Consider the following 24,448-nt stretch of genomic DNA (forward strand, 5'->3'; position numbering starts at 1 on the left):
TATCACTTTCTACTATTGTTTCAGGAATTGACTTTGAGCAGAAGTAGTCTTTTAGAGAGAATTCACAAAAATTGTTTCTGGAAACTTAATTATTAATTACAAAATGTAACAAATTTGTATCTTGCTTTGCAATATGTTCTCACATCTGCAGTTGCACAAACAAAACTGCATTTCCCAAATTACCATTTGATCTAGCACATTGAACTAAGGTTTTTATTGTTCCTAGGAGAGTATTTTTAAATGAGTTGACAAGTCACTTATAGATTACTAGAAGTAACCCATTGCTGTGGGTTAAATGAAAAAGACACTCATGAATTCTCTATGTCTCAAGTTTGATGGATCCATCAGTTGATCTCCAGATAAATGCTCCTGCACACTCTTTAGTACGTGCTTAATTTTATGCACGCAACTGAACACACTGACCTTTAGGACAAGTGCTTACATGTTTTTAAGGTTCCAGAATTTACTATAGAATTGCAAGAAAAAGGTCCATTAGGTGTAACATTTATACTCATTGGGGTAGCAGTCAGAAGCCACAGCTGAGACAGTTGGACCATTGTGCTAAACTTGTTACAGACATCTAATGGGAGACTGGCCTTCCTGTCAAGTAGTCCAAAATAGACCAGACAGTTGAAACATTGAGAACTGAGACATGGGAATGTGAAGTGATTTGCTCCAGAGTATGAATTTAATTTCAGAGGTTCAGTGCTCAACATACCAGACTTCTCATTATGCAGTTACGTCATAAACATTTGAGAGGAATAAATATTTGAGATGGTAATGTTTGTGATTAATTTTTTTTTTAACCGGAAGGATCTTAATTTATTCTCTCTTTGTTGACCTCCATCATTAATACTGTATTAAATTGCAGAGCAATAAACTGATTTTAGTTAAAGTAATGATGTGATATTATTTCCAGTTATAATGCTTTAGGCATGACGCTACCCAAAGTGTGATGCATGCCTCCTGAATGCAGAGGAAGATAATTTTTTTGCTTGAAGAAGTTTGTGATCAAAAGGCAAAGGTAGATGATGATTTAGAGGGTGCAGGGTCTATAAATCAAAAAAATGAATAGGGTTGTGATGGGTGCTAGTTTCATTAGACACAAAAAATCTAACCATATAAGTTGCAAGAAGCTCCTTGTTTCCCTTTTCCCCTTTTTTGGATAGCATTATTTAGAAAAATCTTTTTCTATTTGAGACAATTCTTAAGACAGTAGTAAACTGTTTTTCATCTACCTACTTTATGTAACACTGTTTTCTCTTTTAAAATCCTGTCATCTTGTATCAGTGATTTAATTCATGAAGGTACCTTATTAAGTTGGTCTCAGTGCTTGGACATTTTCTTAATGCAACAGCATAATGTCATATAAAATCAGCGGTCTCTAACACAACCCAGAGGAAGAGCATATTTGTATCAAATTTGTACTGGATTTGGGGGCAAGATAGTTGAAAACTACATGGGAATTAATTTTGATTACTTGTCTTGTAATTCTAGAGCCCTGACTCGCCTTGCGTCCTGTTCCAGGAGGTGGAGGTCAGTGGAGTGATCAGGAGGAGGTGGATCAGGGAGCACAGAGGAGAAAGAGAGTGTTGGGATGTGCTGTGCAAAATGAACAGAAACGTGTTTTGATATTTTAACAGGAAACTCTAATCTCAAAGCTGTTTTAGAAATATTGCTTAATCTCGTCTCAAGTGTTGGAGCTTTCACGCATATAAGTTGATAAATCATTTGACCTTGGGAAGCAAATTAAATGATTCTCCCTCCTGCACTTCATCTCATTTATAGAGCTTGCATCTCCATATGGCTAGGCTGTTCCTCTTGGAAGGAGTTCTTTAGGTAGAGAAAATTCGCCCAGTACTTTTACATCAGCGCTGGCAAATGCAGGTACACAGCAACTGAATAAAATAGAGATCATATGACTGTGATCCATGAGGACATGGATCACTGACAGCATTGTAGGCATACCTCAAATGAAAGCCTTCATATACCATTGTGGTGGCAAGGAAATGTAACGGTATATATATTTGAAATTTATTGCTGTCTGGAGTTTACCAGGTGTATTGTCTTTCTGTGGACAGGTTTTTGGTTTGGGGGGAGCAGAGGTGGCCTTTGTGAGAAGATGCCAGTGGCCACACCCATGTCAGACAGAGACAGTTTTCAGCCAGCTCCAAAACGGACCCACTGCTGGCTAAAGCTGAGCCCATCAGCAACGGTGTGGTGCCTCTGTGATAACATATTTAAGAAAGTGTAAAAAACACCGCATAGGTGCAGTGAGAGAGAAAGGAGTGAGAAAATGTGAGAGAAAAAACCCTGCAGACACCAAGGTTGGTGAAGAAGGAGGGGGAGGAGCTGCTGCAGGTTCCAGAGCAGAGATTCCCCTGCAGCCCGTGGAGAAGACCACAGTGACAAAAGTTGTCCCTCTGCAGCCCATGGAGGACCATGGCAGAGCAGATATCCACTCTGCAGCCCCTGGAGGACCCCATGCTGCAGCAGGTAGATGTGCCCTTAAGGACGCTGCAGCTTGTGGAGAGCCCACACCAGAGCAGGCTCCTGGCAGGACCTGTGGCCCATAGAGAGGAGCTGATGCAGAAACAGGTTTTCTGGAAGGAACTGCGGCCCGTGAGGGACCCACGCTGGAGCAGTCTTGTCCTGAAGGACTGTACCCCATGGAGAGTACCTACGGTGTAGCAGTTCTTGAAGAACTGCAGACCGTGGGAAGGGCCCATGTTGGAGCAGTTCGTGAAGGACTGTATCCCATGGGAAGACCCCACAGTGGATTAGGGGAACAGGATGAGGAGGGAGAAGCTGCAGAGACAAGTTGCTATGGACTGACCACAATCCCCACTCCCTGTTTGGATCTCCAAAGCATAGGAGGAAATGAAGAGACAGCAATGAAAGACTGTCCTCATATCTGGAAAACTTCCATAACACAGACTGCTCCGAGTCCTTCAATTTTGGTGCTTCCACAGTTTGTGAGTTTATGGCAGATTGGTGGGCCTGTCGATACATCTGTAACAGCCAGCTGTGCCAGGGCTTCCCACGTAGGAGCCTAAAACCTGGGGAAAAACATTTTAAAATGCTTATTCCAGAGCTTGTGTCCTGGAAGACTCAGGGTCTGTGAGTCATGGCTCTGAAGCAAGATCTACTGTGTTACTTCTCCATTAGACTGTGGGTCTTCCAGATTCCTACCTATATGGTATAGGTACCATATAGGCTGCCAAGCAAAACTAATGCTGTTGGCAGACCAGCTGTGCTCTGCTTATCAGACTTCATTTTGTAAATATATTATTAAGGTAGTGTTTTATTTGTCTCTTGAAGAAATTATAAAACTTTTGGGTGTGACCAAATAATAAAACAAGACCAATATGTAAATCTGTGTGCAGGTATGTATACGTATATGTATTTGTACATACACATTTCTCACAAACTTTCACTTCACCTCTTCTGTGTCATTTTCATGGTTATGGCTACAGCTCTATTTGGACTCTGACTTCCCCTGTGCCTGTTTAGAGGATTTAAACTATATGGGTATAACTTCTGGAAATCAGTGAATAAGAAGTTGGGAATTTTTGCTTTCTGTTTTTCAAGGAATGACTTGTGTTTAAAGTGCGGGACATCTCTTTAGAACAATAACAGGGACTTTGGGAAGTCAGAGAAAGACTACATGTGGCTTGACTGTGTGTCTCAGTAAACCCTGCAGTGTACAGTTTTTGCCATTTTGGCATTAGGATTTCTTTTTTTAACTGAAGGTCCCGTGAGTCTCCTATTCTTTTAAAGTGATAGTACTATCACAGAGTTCCATCTGCTAGAATAGAACATCTCTAATTCATATTACAGCTATTGCAATAACATTATCTTGGCTATTTAAGGTGCATTGCAACGTCTTCTCTGGAATCTGACCTCCTCATTCATCTTATCTTTGGTAAGACCAATGGCATGGCAGGAGACAATCATATGTGTAATACTGGAATTAAGTTGTCAGCTATGAAGAGATGTCTGGTTTAAAGACAAATTATTATTCATTGTATTTCTAAGTATGCTCATGAAAGTGTATTTGTCACTGCTTTATGGAGGAAAAAATCTTGAACAAAATTTTCTTAGAATGCTAATATGAGACTGTGTTTTACCAAGCATAATTTAGTCCACTTTATTATAAGTAAAATGCCTTTAGAAGTGTAAGAGAAATAGATAAAAAATTGGGAAATCCAGGTAGTCATGTTTGCCTGGAGGCATTTTCTGAGAACAGCAGTGAGTCAGAATGCAAATCCTCATGGCTTTGCTGATTTTTGTGGTCGCTGCTGATTACTGTAAAATTGATTCAGGAGTCTTGCAGCATCTCTGCATATGTTTAAGCCTAATCTCCATAGTATCACAGGCATTTTTTCTCTCTGTGGGTATTGTACTGAGTAAGAAAAAATTCTCATAACCTTTGTCTAAGCATTTTTTCTTATCAAGGAGCAAAGAAGGACACTATTTAGTAACTTCCCAGTCTTGATCTCAAGTATAGCAGCACAAGTTTTCTTGGGTTGGTTATTTCAGGACTTTAACGATACTCAAATAATGTTTTATTGTATTTGGATATAGGCTGAGGCAAGGATAGTTTGCTTTGAAAACACAAAGAGTTATTATTCTGTTATGTTTAGTTAAAAGTATTTTAGGGGCATATCATGTTATTCAAAGAAATTTGAAGTTTGTCTTTTTTGTCCCTCTTTTTTTCCTCCATCCCGAAAATAAATTTGAGCTTTAACTCCACTAAGTGTACAATTTCACAGTTTGACATTGATTTCTTGAATCTTTAATTATGTAGAATCCTACTGTATGGACCGTGTGTTACAAAAAGTACCCTTTCCCATGCAAAACTGCAAAGAAGTAAGGCAATGCAGGGCCTTAACAAGGGTTTTCTCTAAACAGAAAACAAATTAACTACCACTTATGTACACAAGGTTTACATTCAGCTATTTTAGTTGGCAATGTTAACTGGGCTGTGTTTGAAAATAAAGGAGGCCTGCCATTTCCTCACAGAAACACTTGTAAAACACTGAGAAATCCCTTTGCAGGGGAAAGTAACATGCAGGATGTGACTCCAGAACTGAATGAATGATTATACAAGAAACATATAAGAAACAAGTGTTTGAAAAGGGTTATTAGTAAGAAAGATTGTGTTGAAGAAATCAGGAGGTATAGAGGACATTTGTTGGAGAAATGACAGCCTAAGTTAGGGCTGCCAGTGAAGACTGAGACTTGGAAAGGACATTAAAACAACAGTAGAAGGTCATTTACATCTTTAAATACAAAGACAGGAAATAGGAAAATAATTGAAGCTGTTATATATTGATGATGGGACAGAAAAACAGGAAAGTCTGGTTAGAGACATAAAACTAATAGATACTTCACATCGATTTTCACTCAAGGAGGATGTTGACCTTAAAAGAGGTATGATCGCTAATGGGAAATAGGGAAATCACCTCTTTCTTCCATGGTTCTCAAAGAATTGGTTTACTGAAGGGCAAATGCAATAACAAGTGCTTCTTAGTAGAGCTGTTAAATAAGTTGTGATGCATATGATCACTGAGTAGTAAATATAATTTTTAAAGGGGGACATAGAATCTGGCAGCCATGGACCTAGCAGCATAACATCAATAGACAGTAAAGTTATAGAACAAATTTTGGTGGAAAGAAAGCTTTGAAATATGGCTATATACAGAAAATGGCATAAAATGCAACCAGAAGTTATTAAGGTAGAAAGTGTGGGATTAATCCATATCTTCCAATTGCCAAGAGAATGAAGTAAAATAGACATGCTCCTAAGAGAAGGGACTTATGAAAATAGAGACAAACAGGAGAGTTAAAAGGTAGGCATGAAACTAAGGGGAAGATGGCAACAAATGCTGATAGAAGAAGAGGTACCAGGCTGGAGAAGCATAGCTACAGGAGGAAGATGGTAAGAGACTGATTTTACAGTAGACACAGTGATAAAAAGTTAGAGTACCCTGATGGAATTTGCTGGTGAGGCAAATACAGACATTGATAAAAGTTCAGAGCAGGCTAAGAATGTAACTGTGGAAGTAAACAATTTTGAGGAGTACAGTAATAGATGTGACATAAAGGAAAATGAATACTGGTGACTAATAAAAATATGATGCTATAAGCAGAAACTCATCATTTGGAAATGGCCCAGAAGGAAGAATGAGCGGAATTTTGATCCCGAGACTATCGTCAGCCATCACTGAGGTGCAGATTTAGAAAAACGCAGTGTGATCTTAGGATATGTCAGCAGAGGTATTTTACAGTAGAGATGGGGAAGTAAGGTAAAAAGAAGCAGAAAGCCTTCAACTGAATTTCTAAACATGTTGGTCACCTGTGTTCAAGAAAGATGAGGTGAAAGTGGGAAAGCACAAAAACAACACTTTTTAGGATGATTAGTGGAATGGCAAGCCAGTCATTTGATGGGTCTAGGAGAATTTATGTTGTGTGGTCCAGCAAAGGAAACACTGAGAGCGTTTGTAAGAGGTGTGTATCAACATACTGAAGGGGAACTTAGGGGAAGAAAGAAAGCTTTCTAAAAAGCTTTATTTATATATAATCTGTCTGTGAAAATCCTTAGGTTGGGGCCTGTAACAGTAGGGCAGCACATAAAATCACAGAACTGCCCTCAAGCCACTTACTTCAGTTCTCGCATCAGAACTGGATAAATCACCTAGGTTTAAAGAGAAAAATGCAGAATTTATATTTTTTGCTCTTTATGCAGTAAATGTAGTATCAAAGAATTAAAGCTGAACTGTTTTGAATCAGCCCATTTGCTAAGTGTGTGTGCTGTACCCTGACTGCACTGCTCCCACAGAATGACTGTGACTTCCAGGCTAGAAGAGAGGAGGCCAGCATCCAGTTATAAGAGTATGATTTAGGTTTTCCCATGTTTAGGCTACATTTAAGAATGGACTGCAGGGATGGAGGGTCTGGAACAGAAGAGCATAGGAGATACAGACTTAGGAGAAAATGGATGCGGTGATCCCCTTACTGGCTTTTCTGTGATTCTAGGATAGGTAACATTATTAATGATCACACAGTTTCTAATAAGTTGGTTTGTACTTCAAAAAAAGTGGGATGTTTTTCATTGGGCCCTTTATGAGTTGCTAGAAAGGCAGTATTTTCTCAAGAAAATACCCTTATGCCTGCTTTTATGTGCATAGATCAGTAAAGCCCTTATCCAGTCTGCTGAAATCAATCGAAGTCTTTCTTTATGTCTCAAGTGAGTCCAAGAGCAAATCAAAACTCAGAATATATATATATATTCAGGTCATTTGTTTTCTGGTTTTGAGGTTGACACAGAGTAGAAATAAAAGGTTTGGGGCAAAAGTCTGGTCACATTGACTTCCTACATTTTCCTTCAACTGCTCTCTTAAAGTCAAGGAGATTATTCATGAAGTACGTTTTTACTCAGTGTCTGTAGTAGCTTTAATGTAGCACAAGGGCTCCCTGCTTAAAAGTCAGTGAAGGTTCTACATTGTTACAATTCAGAATGTCCAAATTTCACTTATGAGGTCAGTAATATTTTTGTGATAATTTTCACATTTTAAAATGTGAACACTTTCACTGTTTAAGGTAATGGAAAGGATCAATGCCTGATAATATCCAGAGCTGTGGTTAAACCACCATATGTTGACTTTTCACTGGTGTGCAAAAATACATGTTATTTATTTTATATTTTATTTTAGAGTAAAATCACTATAGGTAATGTAATATTCTATGAATAGGATCCAAAAGTGACAAAATGTTATTTAGCTATTTATTTATTGGTTTCCAGAATGAAGCACATATGAAAATTGTATATAGTTAAATACAAGCGGAAATGGAAATCTTCAAATGAAAAATTTGGGTATGTTGGAATGTGTAAGTATGTGTTCACAGATTTTTTCACTAGCTGAACTCTGTCATTTTTTTTCTTCCAGTTTGCTCCCAGTATTCTAGAGGAGTTTTCGCCATTTTTGGACTATATGATAAGAGATCAGTACATACCTTGACCTCATTCTGCAGCGCCTTGCACATCTCCCTCATCACGCCGAGTTTCCCCACGGAGGGTGAGAGTCAGTTTGTGCTACAGCTGCGGCCATCTCTGCGGGGAGCCCTCTTGAGCTTGCTGGATCATTATGAATGGAACCGCTTTGTCTTCCTGTATGACACAGATCGAGGTGAGTTCTGACCCAGCTTTCTTATCTTCTTAGTTCAAATGACTTTTGCAAGAACTGTGCATTTTTTTATCGTATTCAGAGCTTGGGGAGTAAAATTTCAAAGGGCCTTTGAGGTGAAATACCTCTGACTGAGTAGCTGTGTGGCTGAAGGAAGAATTCCTTCGTCTGCAAATATTGGCTATTGGATGCACATAGTATGTAATCGACCAGCCGAAGCCTGTGCTTTAAGTCTAGAATCCTAAAACATTTTAACTAATGTTAGTGAAACAAAGACACAGTTCAATAAGCAGAATACAGCTCTGTTCACTCTTCAACTCACTGCCTAAGTGACAGCAGTACAAAGAGGTAGAGAGGACCAGCCACTTCTCTGCACCTGCATTGGTGAAAGCCGAGATGTGAGTGAGCCCCTTGGGGCTTCCATGCTTTGGAAGGTCAAGGCAGAGGGAGGCTTGCTCGGTGTGAGGCCCTCAGGCTGCGGCAGAGGAATGGAGGTAAGAGGCAATACCTGCCAGGCGAGAGGTATCCATAGGGCAGCAGATGGAGGGAGTACTGCAGTAGCCCATCTTCTACTCCTTTCATCTGGAGTTATCTCTGTGGTGGACCACACTTTTATAAAATACATAGCGCACTATACAGAAAGTTATACTTTCTATACGCATTCTCCATTCCACATCCCAGAGCATCTTGGAACTTTTTAAGTGGCAAAAAACTGCAGTTGCATCACTGTGCCTCACCACTCAGTACTGAATTGAGAAGTAAAATCTCCTATTCTCCATGTCATGTGTTCACTCTGCTGGCAAAGCCCTTTGCCTTTGTTTATGGAATAGGACTGAGCCAACATGGCTGAGCTTCTGTGAAAGAAGCAAGATTTTTATGTTGATGGCTTGATTTCAGGGGGGAAGCAAGCAGCATAGCTGTAGTCAAATAATTATTTTACTACAGCTGTTTCAATATAGCTTCCCATGTGGACTGTCTATTCTGGAATTAAAGTGGCTTTATTCCAGTATAATTACTCTGCAGTAGAAATAGGGAATTATACTGACCTAACTAAATCTGTTTAATTATTTGATTATGGCTATAGAAGTCAATTTTCTCATATATACAAGCACTAAATTTTAGTGAGTTTTTAGCTTGATATACTGCCTAAATACCTGAATTTAAATCAAAATGAGGAACGGAACAAAATGAAAGGGTTTGTATTGTTCTTTTTTTTTTTGGGGGGGGGGGCGGGGGGGAGATTTTTTTAATGTTTGCTGGACATACAAAGGAAGTTCTGGGAAGCATTATAGAATGTGTTAGATAACTGGAAAGAGAAAACATTAGCAAATTTAAAACTATTCCTACTCAAGACATAGTTACAGGTAACAAGAAAACAAGCACGTAATTACAGATGTGATCCTACAAGTTCAACAAATTGTTAAGAGAAGAAGTGCACAACCTGCAGTCACCTTTCTCATCTAAATTCACACACTTAATTGGATTGAGACATCATTTTTAAGCATGCAATATCACACCAAGGGCAGTTTCAGAACATCATCTATAACAGTGTGGTTAATAAACGATTCTTATGGCACTGAACTCAGCAACTCTGAACTCATCAGTGTGTCTTTATCAAAGAGATGACATTTGCCGGCTTGGATGCAGGGGGTGCTACATTGGATAGTCTCTCAAATTCTGATGAGGTCTTGTGATTCGGTTTAATGCAGGAGAAAATAAGATTCAATGTATCTTTAGGTATTAAGATGACTGTAAAGATACTCAGTTGCTGCTTGCTCTTAGGTGGTCAACAATTAAATCCAATTCTTAAGGTAGGTTTCTTTGCTGTATCACTCCATTCATCTCTTTGACAACCCCTCTGCTCCCTGCAGAACCCCAGTCTCTTTGCTACTGGGGGCAGCTATGTTAGCATTTCAGTTCAGGTCAGGAATGCACTTTTGTCGCATCTCTGCAAGTCATTCCCACGTACTACAGTTGGGTTTACACCATAGCGTAGTTTCGGAGCTCACAAACTCTGATGAGGTGGTGGCTTCAGCTATTATGTTAAATCTCCCTTTCTGATGTTCTGCCAAACTCACAGCCTGGAAAATCACTGTCCTGTGACAGGATGAAGATACTAGGAAGAATGGCAAAAATACAAAGTCCATTGGAACTAGCAGGGGACATTACAGGAAAGGAGAACAGGTTTTGCAAAAGACATTAGACCTAAGAGAAAGACGAGGAAAATTCAGCTCATTATTTAACACGGAAAGCGAGCAAGTAAAGAGTGACAGAGAAGGCTAAAGTCTCAAAGGTCCTTTTGTTTCAATACCTTCTTCTTTCTCTTACCCTCCTTCCCTAAAAAGGTTTAATTATGACCTGGTGCTTAATACAATTAATATTAACAGCAAAGTGCCAGGAACACAGACAGGACAGAGAAAAAGCAGGCTGAAGAACTCTTACCTGAGTTACGCAAAGCATAGTGGGAAAGTGCTGAAATGAAAACCATACCTCCTTGAGATATCCAGAGGAAAGGGAAGTCCCGCAGGGGTGAAGTGATCAGTTAATATTTGATGTCACCTCTAAAGGGACTGAAATGAAAGAATCAAATTAGTAGACCAGAAGAACATTTGTTTTATATATATTGTTTTATTGTGATTGAGAGGTATATCTTTTAAAAAGAGGCATACAATCAAGTGGAGCTGTGCATCTGCAAATCCATGGGATTTTTGACCTAGCGCAGGTATGCCTACAGTATGATTTTCCTAGTTGACAACAATATTTTCTAGCACCAGAAAGCAAAAGTTGGACCCTGAAACCACAGAAGGCGGCTGGAGAAGTTTGTGTGAGGTGTGAGAAGCTCTTTAAGAATAGAAACATAGAAACCTTTATGTTGGAAAAGACCCTTAAGATCATCGAGTCCAACTGTTAACCTAGCACTGCCAAGTCCACTGCTAAACCATGTCCCTAAGCACCACATCTACACGTCTTTAAATACCTCCAGGGATGGTGACTCAACCACTTCCCTGGGCAGCCTGTTCCAATGCTTGACAACCCTTTTGGTGAAAAAGTTTTTCCTAATACCCAGTATAGAATCAAGAGGTGCAAGAATTGAGTGTACAAGAGGTCAGTGTTAGTTTTCCACATTGTGCGCAGCCTTACTGAGAGCTGGAATGGCTGAAGTTGCTAGTAAAACTGCAGGGATTACCCAGAGCTAAGGGGTCCCAGGCTGGAGAGCGGTAGAGCGGCTGCGGAGCAGTGTGGGACACGAAGGAGAATGGCAGCCCACAAGCTGGAAACTGCTTTCACAAAAGTTCAGCACCCATTTGAATTCAACCGTGTTTCCCAGCAAAAGTTTTCAGTCCCTGACTGTGACTAAAGAGTGGTAGCAGGAGTGGTAGAGCTACCAGCTGGCCTAGCAGTTGGCTCACTGGAGGCGAGGGCTATAAAATAGTTATAGTTCTCTAGAAATTAGGCATCATGCGTGAGCCTGTTTATGTGCCTTGTTGATGTTTTTTTTTTTCCTTTGCTCTTTGTTTCATTGTTCATTAAACCAACTCAGTCATGGTTGCAGGTGAGGAAAATCAGCTTGCTGTGCACAAAGTAAATTTAATTTTCCCACATTTCTGGACTGTGTTTTTATAGCAACCACTTTAAAGTTGAAACCATCCTGTTTTATGACAATCTAAACCTGGCAGAAGTCCTGATGGCCTGTTCAAATTAATCCTACAGTACATAGAGTAGCAATCTCCAAGATTTTGTCTCTGAGGACTTGTGGAGGATAGGTGAGTCCCAGAGGTCTGGAGAAGGCAAAGAAAGGTACAGGAAATTTATAGTTCTCCCTCTTATTTTGGGGGAGATTATGGAGTTGGTTATATACAATCAGTTTATCAGGCTAATCTGATTTTCTCCTTTGGCAGAGTAGCTGGTCCGGCAGTAAGCAGTAGGTTTGGTGTATCCATCATTAGTAACTCCAGTGATATTGCCTCATGCCTGACATTCTCCCAGAAAAAATAGAAAATAGAGATGCAACTATAGCATGGCATCTTGAAAATTAGAAACCTTAGCCCCAAAATGGTTATTAATGACACATTTTAAAACTAAGAGGACATCTCAGGTGAGGTGCAAAGGATTTGTCTTTGATCTGGTCTGGTGAACATTCAGTATGAATTTGCATGATAGCACAGAGAACGGCTTTTGTGGATGCCCAGCCTGGCCGAGGTAAGAGTGGTACAAGACAGGTTCAGAGTTCAAAGTGGTCTTGCGAAATAGATAGATCAAGAAGGTGAAATATGTTGGTACAAAGGGTAAATTTAGTAGGGAGGAATCAAAGGTACAAACACAAAGTGCAGAGTAACTGGCTCAGCACTAGTATCATGGGAAATGTTTCAGCAGTTGTGGTGAGCCATAAGAATAATATAAATCCAGAAAGCTGTACTGTTTCAAATAAACTAAATGTTATTTTGAAATTTAGGAAAAAGAATGTTGCATGTGAGAAATGAAAGCTGGCTATGCTGCTGTGTCACGTGTTGGGATTTCCACTGCGACAGGAAAGATCAAAAATTTCCAGTAAGCTGAGGAAGTGGAATGGGATAGAGTGGATAAGGCACACAGAGGACATGATAATGGCAGAACTGTGTCCCACCACTTTTTCCTTGCCATTTGAAAGCACTGGGTGATGTTCACAGCTGTATCAAGGGCCTTCAGTATGAGTATGGCGCAAGGATCAGGCATCTGTTGCTGGAATGGCACTGTGGTCACTGGCCACCACATACAGATATCACATGTATAAGTTTCTAGGGTCCAGAGGAGAAGAAGAAAATTAAAAAAAAAAAAAAAAAATCATGACCTGTGAGGAAAAACTTCAGGAACTGAGATATTTTTTATTCTAGGTCTGTTAAGGAGCAAAGACCAATTCTTCTTTTTACCCACGGAGATCAAGGCAAGAATTAGAATTATTTTGCAGGAAGGTAGATTTAAGGTGTCACTAGGAAAAATGTTTAAATAAGGTTAGAATAAGCTGAGCAGATAATAGGGCTTCTTACCACTAAAGGTTTTAAAGAAGAGGTTAGAAAATATCTGCAGTGGTGATCTGCTTTGCTACATCCCGCCTTAGTTGATCTCTTATGTCCCATCAGGATTTATATTTATGCAATTTTCATGATTTCTCTAGGAAACTGGGAATGGTTTCTTCACAGTACTTGGGACACTGAAAAGATAATTTTCTACTACGAAGCAACTTTCAATAATATATTATTGCTATTCAATTATATATGTAGCCTTTGTAAAACATTTAGTATGTTCTATTATTCAAAAATCAGATCAAAAACATTCTAAGTGACTTAGATAAAACACTGTAAAATCAGGTTGAAGGACTATAATTATAATATGGTACTCAATAAGTTAAGTTATTGTTAGCTGGGCATTTAGGAACTGCAAGAATTGGCCCTACATCAAACTTTACTTGATATTTTTACTGCCCTTCTGAACAAATTTGTCAATGTCTTAATTATGAAAAGAGTAATAATATAATAGCAAGTTGGAAAGTTATTTAAATAGTTAGCTCAATTGAAACAGCTAGACATACTAAAGCCAGTAGTAATATAGAAATATAGCCTACATGTTTATCTGCATAAAAATACTGAGTCAAGGCTCTTATTAATGAAATAAGTTAAAAAGACCAAGTGTTGCTAATAAACAGCAAATTGAAGATGAACTTACAACACAGTACTGCCAAAAAAAAGAAGTTTGGCTACCAAGTGCTTTTTAGTTATTAATTATTTTCTGCATAACACTGTTAAGGCCAGACCTACATCGCTCTTACCTTAAACTGCTAGAATGTCACAGGGTGTTTCAGGTAAGCCTGAAAAACATCAGTTATGTATGTATGTCCTGGATCGTAGAGAAGATTATGTTGGGAATCTGACTTTGTTCAATTGCAGTGATCCACTTGGTCTTGGGCCCTTTTTTTGTTGTGATCACCAGGAAGAATTTGGAAGGATTCCCACAATAAACGTTTTTCATCCTCCTGACCTTTGGCAAAATGTCCAGGAATAAAAAAGAAACAGAAGTTCATGACTGTATCCACTAAAAATGAAGAGTCCTTACCTGTGTCATGCAGTTATGTACCAAACTTTCATGAAACAAAGATCAGTGCTGTCATGACATTGCAGAAATATTGATACGATGTATTCCAGAAAACAAACAGCATCCAATACCTGGTCTCATAGTGTTTATTAGACTACTGTAACATCTGGTCTCTAGGTTTGAACTTTTCTGTATTTTGTGTCTTTACAATTGCTGAGATCAAAATCACCAGTGTTTTCACCATGTCAGATGTTACCTATTTCAGATTAGTTCCATCAAGTCCAATGGTCGAACTGGTATGGAGTTTCAGTAGCCTAAATACATCCCAGCAATAGCATGACACTTACGCTGTAGGTGAACAGAAAAAAATCCTCACTGGATTTGATAAAAAACTGTCTTCAGCAAACACTCTACATGGACAGTGGATCATGTCATACATATTGGGATCCAAGTACCTCTGTGTTTGTTGTTTACCAAAGTCATGTTGTAATCTTGTACAGGCCAATCTGAACTGATACACAAAACATAGAGAAAAAGTTGTTTTATTAAATATCAGTGAGTGTAGAAAACTGTAGTAAGTTTGTCAACCTCCTTCATATGATCTGCTGCTGTCTATACTCAGTAACAGTAAATTCCATGTTTTTAATGGAATAGACCAATGTGCTTTATCCATGGATATCTGGTTTGCAGCAAATTTTGTTTTGCCAGTGTTAGCTCATTAATAACTATACCAGCAACATGCCAGCTTGTCCTCATCTTCTGAGCAGGTGGTAACAGCTTGAAAGTATAGGTAGTAAATGCACAAGTGAAACTAAGATGCAACTGGATGCTAACATCAGCATCAGTAATGATACTGTGACTTTCCATCTTTCCCTTGTCTTACCACCAAAGAGAAGCAATAATGGTAAACCAGCATGGTCATCGTGTAATGAGCTCAGAATTCATACATATGAAAATCTTCCAAGAGCTTTCAGACTGCTTCATTAAATAAAAGTGCTCCTCTTGTTGATAGAAATGATTGAACATTGTATCAAGGTTGAAATTAACAGAAAATACAGGTATGGAAATCAAAAGCTGATCGAGTGTACAGATGAATCCCTTGACTTTGCTATTCCGTGTAAGATGTGAATCAAACTAAGCTGCATCAGAACTTTTCTGGGTGTTTTGGTCATCTATCTGAACACTCAGAATATGCAGCACAGCCTAATATACAAATGCCATAGAAATGCCATTTGCACCTGGGGTGGAATAACCCCACGCATCAGTACAGGTTAGGGGCGGAGCTGCTGGAGGGCAGCTCTGTGGAATGGGACCTGGGAGTTCTGGTGGACAACAGGGTGACCATGAGCCAGCAATGGGCCCTTGTGGCCAAGAAGGCCAATGGCATCCTGGGGTGCATCAAGAAGAGTGTGGCAAGCAGGTCGAGGGAGGTTATCCTCCCCCTCTACTCTGCCCTGCTGAGGCCGCATCTGGAGTACGATGTCCAGTTCTGGGCTCCCCAGTTCAAGAATGACAGGAAACTGCTGGAGAGGGTACAGCAAAGGACTACGAAGTTGATTAGGGGACTGGAACATCTTTCTTATGAGGAAAGGCTGAGGGACTTGGGTCTTTTGAGTCTGGAGAAGAGAAGACTGAGGGGCGACCTTATTAATGCTTATAAATACTTAGGGGGTGGGTGCCAGGAGGATGGGGCCAGTCTTTTTTCGGTGATGCCCAGTGACAGGACGAGAGGTAACAGGCACAAACTTGGTCGTAGGAAGTTCCATCTAAACATGAGGAGGAACTTCTTTCCTTTGAGGGTGGCAGAGCACTGGAACAGGCTGCCCAGCGAGGTTGTGGAGTCTCCTTCTCTGGAGATACTCAAAACTTGCCTGGATGCATGCCTGTGCAACCTGTTCTAGGTGAACCTGCTCTGGCTGGGGGGGTTGTACTAGATGATCTCCAGAGGTCCCTTCCAATTCCTATCATTCTGTGATTCTGTGATATAAATCAGAAAACATGAAATAAACTGCTGCTCATTATATTCCTGATCTGAAGAATTTGCTTTCCTTTATTCTGGCTTAGTGGATGCCATGGAGAAGACAAGACACTTGTGATAATTTTAAATACTGCTTTTCAAGTTGCCATGCCAGTGAATCAGCTTTGAGCTTTTTAATGATTTTTTTGTGATAGTGTTGCAGAATCCTTAGAGCTAAGTTCTTTTCTCAGTAGCATTTATCTGTTTTGCACATGTGTAACTCAAGAGTATGCCTGTAGCTTCTATATGCTTTTATATTCCAACACCCTAATGTAAATAACATTGCTACTTCCAATGGCTTGTTCTAAACATATCAGAGCAATTGCATTTACAGAACCTGTCACAAAGAGTTAACGTGTTGTTACCTGCATATGTAACACAATCCTTTAAATGGAAACTTGTCATTTTTAGCTGTTTGTTACACACATTCTGTATTTACTTTAGAGCAGGACAGTGTGGTCTGTAATTCTGAATATGTTTCCATTTATTTAAGAGCTTTTCCACACAAGGAAGTTATACTGCAGTTAAGAAAGGAAGTTAGTTTACAGTATAGCAGTTTTTCTGAAAAAAACCCTCCTGTATTGGCATTTTTACTATAGATTGTCTGCATAGCGAAGTTAAGTTCAGTTGCTCTCATGAGTTACGAGTAGCAACTCTGAGCACGTTTCTGAGTACATGCTGTACCTGAGTATGTGAGTACATATTGCTCTGAGTAGCAATTTTAGTCACTTGCCCCATACAGATAAGCCATAATAAAAGGTCTGCATACTGTATGTTAGGAAATATATGCTGTAAGATTTGATTTTATGATTATTTGATCCCAAATAAGAGCAGGGGATTTATATATATACTAATGGACTTATATTCATCTTTTCCATGGATTAAATAAATTACTTCCAGAGAACAAAGTTTTAAGCAGAAATTTGTGTTGTGGTTTACTGATATTTAGCTTTCATATGACTCTGCCCTTCCTTACATATATCTGTATCAGTGGTATCACGATTGACAAAACCTGCAAAAAACTGTGTTCATTAAAGGGACTGTGACAGCCTTATATTAGCATAACCAAGAGCATCTTTTCTAAGTATGAGGCTGTCCTGTGTTACCACTACACATTGGTCAGTAGTAACACTGCAGACAGTTGATCGATACAACATCCAGCAGCGTGGACCTCCAAAGAAAGCTTTGAAAAGACTCAGACGAGGAAGCCAGCCGCACATCCAAATGCTTATGCTTTAGAAATTTATTTCAGTGTGGACATCTGAGTCCCGCAGCTGCTGTACATAGCCTTTTATATGGCCACAGGTGTTGGCTTCAGTGCTGGAGCACAGAGTGGTAGCAAACAAAGGGGAGTATAGTCGATGCTGCCAGAGACCAGACATAGTGCCAATTTAATACTGAATGTAAAACAAATACTTGTGCCAATTTGTTTCTAAATGCATTTTTAGTTAGAAAAATTAGCTTGTCTTTTGAGAGCATTATCTATGTGTGGATGACTGTTCCAAGTTTTAATACAGTATAAAGCAGGCTTTTTAAAAATCAAAATAAGTCAACAAAATACAGACTTACAGATATCAAAACCTAGTATTCTACTGTTTATGCTCTTATGGTTTAAAAAATAATCAAACTGTATTAGACTAATTTATTTCTTCATGATCACTCCTTGGCATATTTTGTGAGACCTTTATCCCTGATGTAGTACAAATTACTTCTCTGGAGCTGCAGCAGGAAGTAAAGGTAATTCAGCATTAGAGTATGTTGTGAAGTAAATCTGTGTTTGTATTCAAGGGCATTTCTGGAGTTGCACATTCTTAATTCAGCTGATTGAACTGTCATTGTATCAGCTATGCAATCTGTAATTTTAGGACTTAATTTTCTGCTTCTGTGAAGAATGCGTGTTCCAATGTATTCAGATTTTCACTATTTTGAGATGCATTTTGCTTGTAAATGGCGTATGTTGTAGGCATTTCCCTCATTAATTACAGATGAATCCTATTTGCATACACATTTATACAAATAATTTGTCTTTGGTCGATTCCAAAAGGAGAGGTGGAAGTGTAGAGAACCTTTTAAAATGATTGACTACTTATCACAGTACTACAGATGCTATTTCTGCCTCTGTACAGGGAATTTCCTGCACTAGTTTTTACAGATAATAACATTAACAGCTGCTTCTGTTACCAAAATTGCAGTGAATGTTTGAGGTATTTAGCATTTTGCAACTGGGAAGTTACCAAAAGGTCCTTCAATCCTAAGGAATCAAAATCCCTCTTTTGTACTACTACCTTGGTGGGTTTTAATATTAATGCACACCTGGATGCTGCAGGAAGTTTTCCTGTGGGCAAGGGACATACATTTTGTTCCAGTTTCACTTGGATTGCAAATTGCAAACAGAACATTTAATGTAGTTTTGAAGGTCTGGGCATAATCAGTGACAAAAGTGTCTCCAAAGAGAGGAGTTGTGAATGCAAAACTGTGGTTGCTAGTCTAGATCCCTGGAACAAACACGCATTTTATGTTAACCCATCACTTAGAAAAAAAGAAAAAAACTGTCCAGGGAGTAAGGACTTGTATCTTAGATCTTCCCTCTCCTAACAGAGAGCCCAGTCACCATGGGACAGTTGTTACTCTGGAAGGTCCCGTATAGACGCTTTTATTTCATAAAAGCTATTGGAGCTAATTTTCTTCTGTAGAGAGTTCAGAGTAAGAAAACTAAGTAACAAATGGCAAGTGTAGGTACATACTACAAAAAATGGACAGTAGTAAACAAGTCTTGAACACATAAAGATAATAAGCAACATTTTTTAAGTGAGCTCTTCAAAGAACTTCCTCATAACAGAGATATATGTTTGCAGATGCTTGTTGTGAAATGGTTTGATTTATATGAAGGAAATCGAGTGGAAAGGAAGCAGTTTGCTTTGTTGGTAAACTCGGTAAAACCAAGTCATTAAGATATCTCTGTATTCAAATATATCCTTCCTGTAAAAACCAAAGTACTGTCTTTTATTTGATGGGATAAGGGTGGTTTCAAATAGGTCTAAATTACTCAAAATACTCTTAAGAAACTTTAACTATTGGTAGTGAAATAGGCCTGCTTTGCCAAACTTACATTGTCAACAGAGTTTACATGTAGTAGTACAAAGCAGGTCATGAACCTGACCCTTAAAGATGAGTGACCATCCCAAGCACAGATTTATCAATTACTGTTGGATGGGATCTTCTTTTGTTTGTGTGGATGGTGTGGATGGCTTTTTACAATTTTATATATGTATATACATATATGTGTGTATATATATATGCCTAATAATAGTTCTATCTCCTTGCTTTGTCTGGATGCAGAAAAGTTGAAATCATTTAAATATCAAAAATCTTCTTGTCTTTGAAGTTCAGATCATACCACTGAAAAAATCTTCTAGCAGTAATTTTAGATTATATTTTCTTTTATTTTGTCTGTTTAATTTCTATTTTCATTCTCATTAAGCATTATTTTAAAACCAAACTTCTTTTACAATGTTTAACTACTATGTCTCAACATCTTCAATATTTTGTTTCAAAACTATTCAAAACAGAAAATTCATCTAAACTAGCCTGTTCCCGTGAAAAGGATTTTTATGTTTATTTTTCAAAGAAATAGAGTTTGGGGAAGAAATCCCAGCTAATTCTATCAAACAATTGTTTTACTGAGAAAAGAATATCCTTCCTCTGAAGTGTTTCTTTAAAAACGTTTCAAAAGATCAGTATGTCATTGTATATATCTTGTGCTAGATTGATTTCACATCAAATTTCTCCTTAAATAAGGAAAGCATTCTGCAAGGTATTTCCTAATACAATTGCATGCTCTTGGTCCTGAGGTAGAATGAAAATCCCTGTCCGGGTTCTGTGGGAAGCCAAGGGTGATGTTCACAGTGTGCCTTTCTGCACAGGACTTCCATTATTTTGTGAAATATCCCCAAAACAGCCCCACTTAGTGCACCCTTCTTATTTTGAAACTGTTCTTTTCCCCTTGTGAGAAGAGGAACTTTCTTTCTCCTCTGTATCAGAATATCCAGTTTTGGGTTCCTGATCCCATGTCTGCATCATGGGGTGTGTATAGAACTGCAGCAACTTCATGTTCTGTCACTTCAGAAACTCTGTTTGAAAGGGCCTCCCAAAACTTGGCTTATCTATTTTGTTCCTCACATTTCCACTGCTACAGGGAAGTTCAATTATCTTCAACTGCATTATCTCATTAATCACCCCAGTACCTACTTCTGCTTTCACATATTTGCCCAGGTTTATTTGCTTGATTCTGCATTTCTTTTCCTCTTTGATCACTTAGCATTGGCTTTTTTCCTACACCTTCTTTTACTCCTTCTCCCACACTTTCCTGTTGTATCTGTACATTCCAGTAAGCCTGATTAATTTTCAGCCCTTTCACATTATTTGAGAACCTGGGAGAATCGCATTGCCTTCTATGTTTATCTCTGCCATTCACAATTGTCGCAGATTAGGATTTTCAGCTTGAAAAAAATCAAAAACATGTAACATGACTTAAAATTAGTCTATGTCTGTGGAGCAAAATGTGCGGTTTACCATGGAGCAAAAAGTGCGGTTTTGTTTCCAGGGTGAACAAATAATTATCAATATATTTTAGTACATCAACACTCCAGTTTGAATGAAACGAAAGACATAAAAAAGAAAAAAAACCCAGATATTGATTTATTTTTATTCTAAATCAGTTTAGAAAGTGAAAGAATTCCAGTTTTGATTTACTTTATTGCTGCTAAAAATATGCGTGGACTTCATGTGCGTGTATCACCAAACAGCAAAAAGAGAGGTTCACCAAGTGCATTGTCTTGTATCCTCAAATGCACTTCCAGGCTACCATACAAGAGTGATAATAGGAGATGCATAGAGGTGCAGTATTTCAGCTGCACCAAGAGCTGAATTCACAAGTAGCCTAAACGCCAAATTACATAATTTCTCCTCCCGCAAGTCAGGCGCATTGCGGTGGCCACCGCACAGCTGCTGGCCTGGGCGGCATCCAGGCAGACACAGTCACAATTGTCCCTTTTCATCTGGGTCATTCTGAATTCCCTCAACAGGAAATGGAACACAAGCAGAAAAGTTTTAAAAACATCCCAGACATGAATCAACAAAAACCCTGAACATCTGCTCATCAAAGCTCATCAGAAAACAGTGTATTTTATTTACACTACGCTGCTGGGTGTACTGAGAATGCCTAATGAGGTTAGAGATCACTGGAAAATATTGCTGGTATGAAGTGTCCATTTCACTTTCCAGATTACTGGCCCAATCTACCCAAAATATGTGAAATACAATGTATCTTATTCACAGCCTCTGTAAGTTTGTTATTTATTTTAGCATAAAGTGATGTAGTTTTATTAAATCCACAGTTCGTGTCAAATTCAAGTTGGCTAAAAAAAAGTACACTATTTTAATCAATATTTTAATTTCTTTTGAAGATAAAATAGTGGTAGCAAATGTGAAAAACAGGGCAATAAAAAGTGCAGTTAATATAAGTAGGTTCAGCAGAGGAGTGAGGAACATTTTTATGTATAAGGAAATGCGGGCTCAGATCCTCAGATAGAGCAGATCAGCATAACCTACTGAATGCATCCTGCGCTGCCAGGGAATTGGGCCACTGTGTTTAAACTTCTAACATGTACAGTTTTTCTGATCCACAGGACAGATCCCATACTCTGTCCTCATTCAGGATTTGTGAAACCATGTGTACTTGTGAGAACTCTTATTACAGGGACAGGTCTAATTTCAGCTTTGTCCAGAGTAAGAGCTCAGATACTTACCCTTTTTCTCAGCAGTTGGTATTTCTGTAGAGCTACATTCAAGCTATGACACAGGGAAGTGCTTAGCTCAAAGGTGGCTACTGAGTTACCTGAGCTATTTCAGTTATTTCAGGGAGAGGTTCACCTCAGCTACAGTGAGGAAACATTGGCGTATGGGGGCTGTGACCTTGTCCTTGCAGACGTCCTCACACTTCTCTCTGCATATCAGGAGGGAAACAAAATCTTCTTTAGCAGGAGCAAAATTTGTTAGCGAGTGAAGGGAGTGTTTTAATATTACTTGCCCACTGATTCTTGTCTTTTTTAGGCTTTTTAAACAGTGCCACCTTAGCATCAAAGCACCACATAGTATTTCCTCTGAGGCTTTTCTGCTTGTGTTCATAGGAAAGCATCTTCCTTAGCAATGAGTGCTTTTAAAGGAATCCAATGTAGCACCCTGGTCATTCTCTTAAAGAGTCAACTTGGAGATTATGCAATTTTCTCAGTAAATTCCAGAAGAAGCAAGACTTTTGTAGTGTTGGTTTGGAGAAAGAGGACAACAGCATTGATGAATGACTAGAGCAGCTGTAAGTCACATAAGGGGTAATTATTTTTTGCAAGTGTGGAAAGGAATTTTATTCTGCATGTCTGCTGTGTAGCTACAAAATATTGCTGTCAATGCCAAAAAGGATAAACACCTGCTAAAAGAACTGTGGAGAGGATTATCTCTCTTTCTTACACATACACTTATGAAGCACGTACTACGCATTGGACCATCTCCAGGTTTTTTTCTTTCTCTCAGCATTTTTCTAGTCATTGAATCAATTGTTCACCCTCTCTGCCTGACCTGTGAAAAAGACATCTGCTATGTAGAGAGAGGCCAAATATCAACATATGACATGCTTCAGTTACCTTGTGCCAACCTGCTAGGACAGAATGCATGTTTGGTTTTTAACCAATCTGCTTTTGAGTTCTGTTGTGTGGTTTTGTAGTTGGGATGTGGGGCCGGTACTCTCTCCTGCTCCTTATCCCTCCTCACCAGGCTGGAAAGAGCTACTTGCTGATTTCTCTCCACCTGTGCAGCTGTAGTGATGCTCTGCCAGCAATGCTAATGCTCCCTTGCCAGTTTTTAAACATTCTGCCAAGCAGAGAGAATTAATAACAAGATCTGAATCATCTCTAAAGTAATCCCAGTGCCCCTGTGTCCTATTCCTCCAGTATTATGTCATTTTTCAGCTCCTGTCCAGGATAATAAAAAGGATCTCTTATACCCCCACAGCTGAGAAGTGTGTCAGCACAGGCCGCACCGTTTATTCAGGCTACCCTTTTGCCTTTGTGCCTCTAAACATTTAAAAACCTTTAGGCCAGATTTTATAGTCCATGTTGTGCTGCTCAGCTGGTGCAAAGTGGATGGACTCCAGCCAAAGCTGGCGAGTGGCCACAGCCTTCCCCTCGTGCCCGTGAAGGCAGCCAGGAAAGGGCAGTGCAGTTTGTGTCCTCACAGCCCTTCTGCAGTGTCATGTGCGAGGCAGCCCAGCCCCAGGCGCCCGCCACCCTCAGAGGGGAGCCCCGGGACTGGGCTAAGCCCTGTGTCTGCGTGTGCCAGGCGGCACGTGGGGACATAGCTGTCGTTGCCTCCTCTGAGGACATCCACGTTTAGAGTGGAGCTTTTGATTTTTAGACTGGAAAACAGAAGAGTTAAAATAATTGAAGGGTTTGAGTGGAGGTTAAGCCAATAGGAAGAAACTACTAAACCTGAATCATAGATGATAATGTCTGCAATATACATGCCTATTATAACTTCAGCAGCAGCTTCCCACTGTGATGTGGGCTTAACTTACTTGATTCTATTTCTTTCATTTTGTTTCATCCTTTTTGCTCCATTTGCAAGCAGAATCAAAGATCTTAAAGCATCAAGATGAACTGTCAAAAGTGAATGGTGGAGGATGCTTTGGGATGTCTGTGCTCAGTTAGCACCTTACTTTCAAGAAGTGCTGACAAGCATTCCTTTTAGGTTTAAAGAAAGAGTGTTTAATTTTTGTTTCACTAGGAAAATTTGTCCTTTAGTCTCCAGAGGCCTCTGCAAGTTGCACGATGGTGTGCAGAGCAGGGGCAAAGGAGTCGATCTTGCTCCAGTCAGCTGTGGCGCCCGTTTCTGCTCCTAGCACCTTTAATTCCTGTTGCAGCTATTGGTGGCTTGCTTTAGCTGGGTGCCATCCTTCCCTTCCCCGGTGCTCTGGGGAATGTCTGCACAGCCACAAGCATAATCTGGTACACTCTGAGCTTCTCCCCTCCTTTCTCTTCTGTCTCTCTTCTACCACACATGTCAATCATAAACTTTACTTCATATTCAGATGGCATCCTTGCTTATCTCCAGGTCTCTGCAGTGCATT

The 24,448-nt window shown here is 39.4% G+C and overlaps 1 protein-coding gene across 3 annotated transcripts in view; it reads left to right on the forward strand.

Annotated features, from left to right (window-relative positions):
* Positions 1-24,448, forward strand: part of GRIA4 (glutamate ionotropic receptor AMPA type subunit 4) — a 242,445-nt gene that overhangs the window by 71,942 nt on the left and 146,055 nt on the right. For all 3 annotated transcript variants that reach the window (XM_059819450.1, XM_059819444.1, XM_059819456.1), the window contains exon 3: positions 7,953-8,192. In XM_059819450.1, coding sequence (XP_059675433.1) covers positions 7,953-8,192 — 240 coding nt within the window. The remainder of the gene's footprint in view (positions 1-7,952; positions 8,193-24,448) is intronic.

This window comes from Gavia stellata, chromosome 1 (genome assembly GCF_030936135.1).
Source record: "Gavia stellata isolate bGavSte3 chromosome 1, bGavSte3.hap2, whole genome shotgun sequence".
NCBI lineage: Eukaryota > Metazoa > Chordata > Aves > Gaviiformes > Gaviidae > Gavia > Gavia stellata.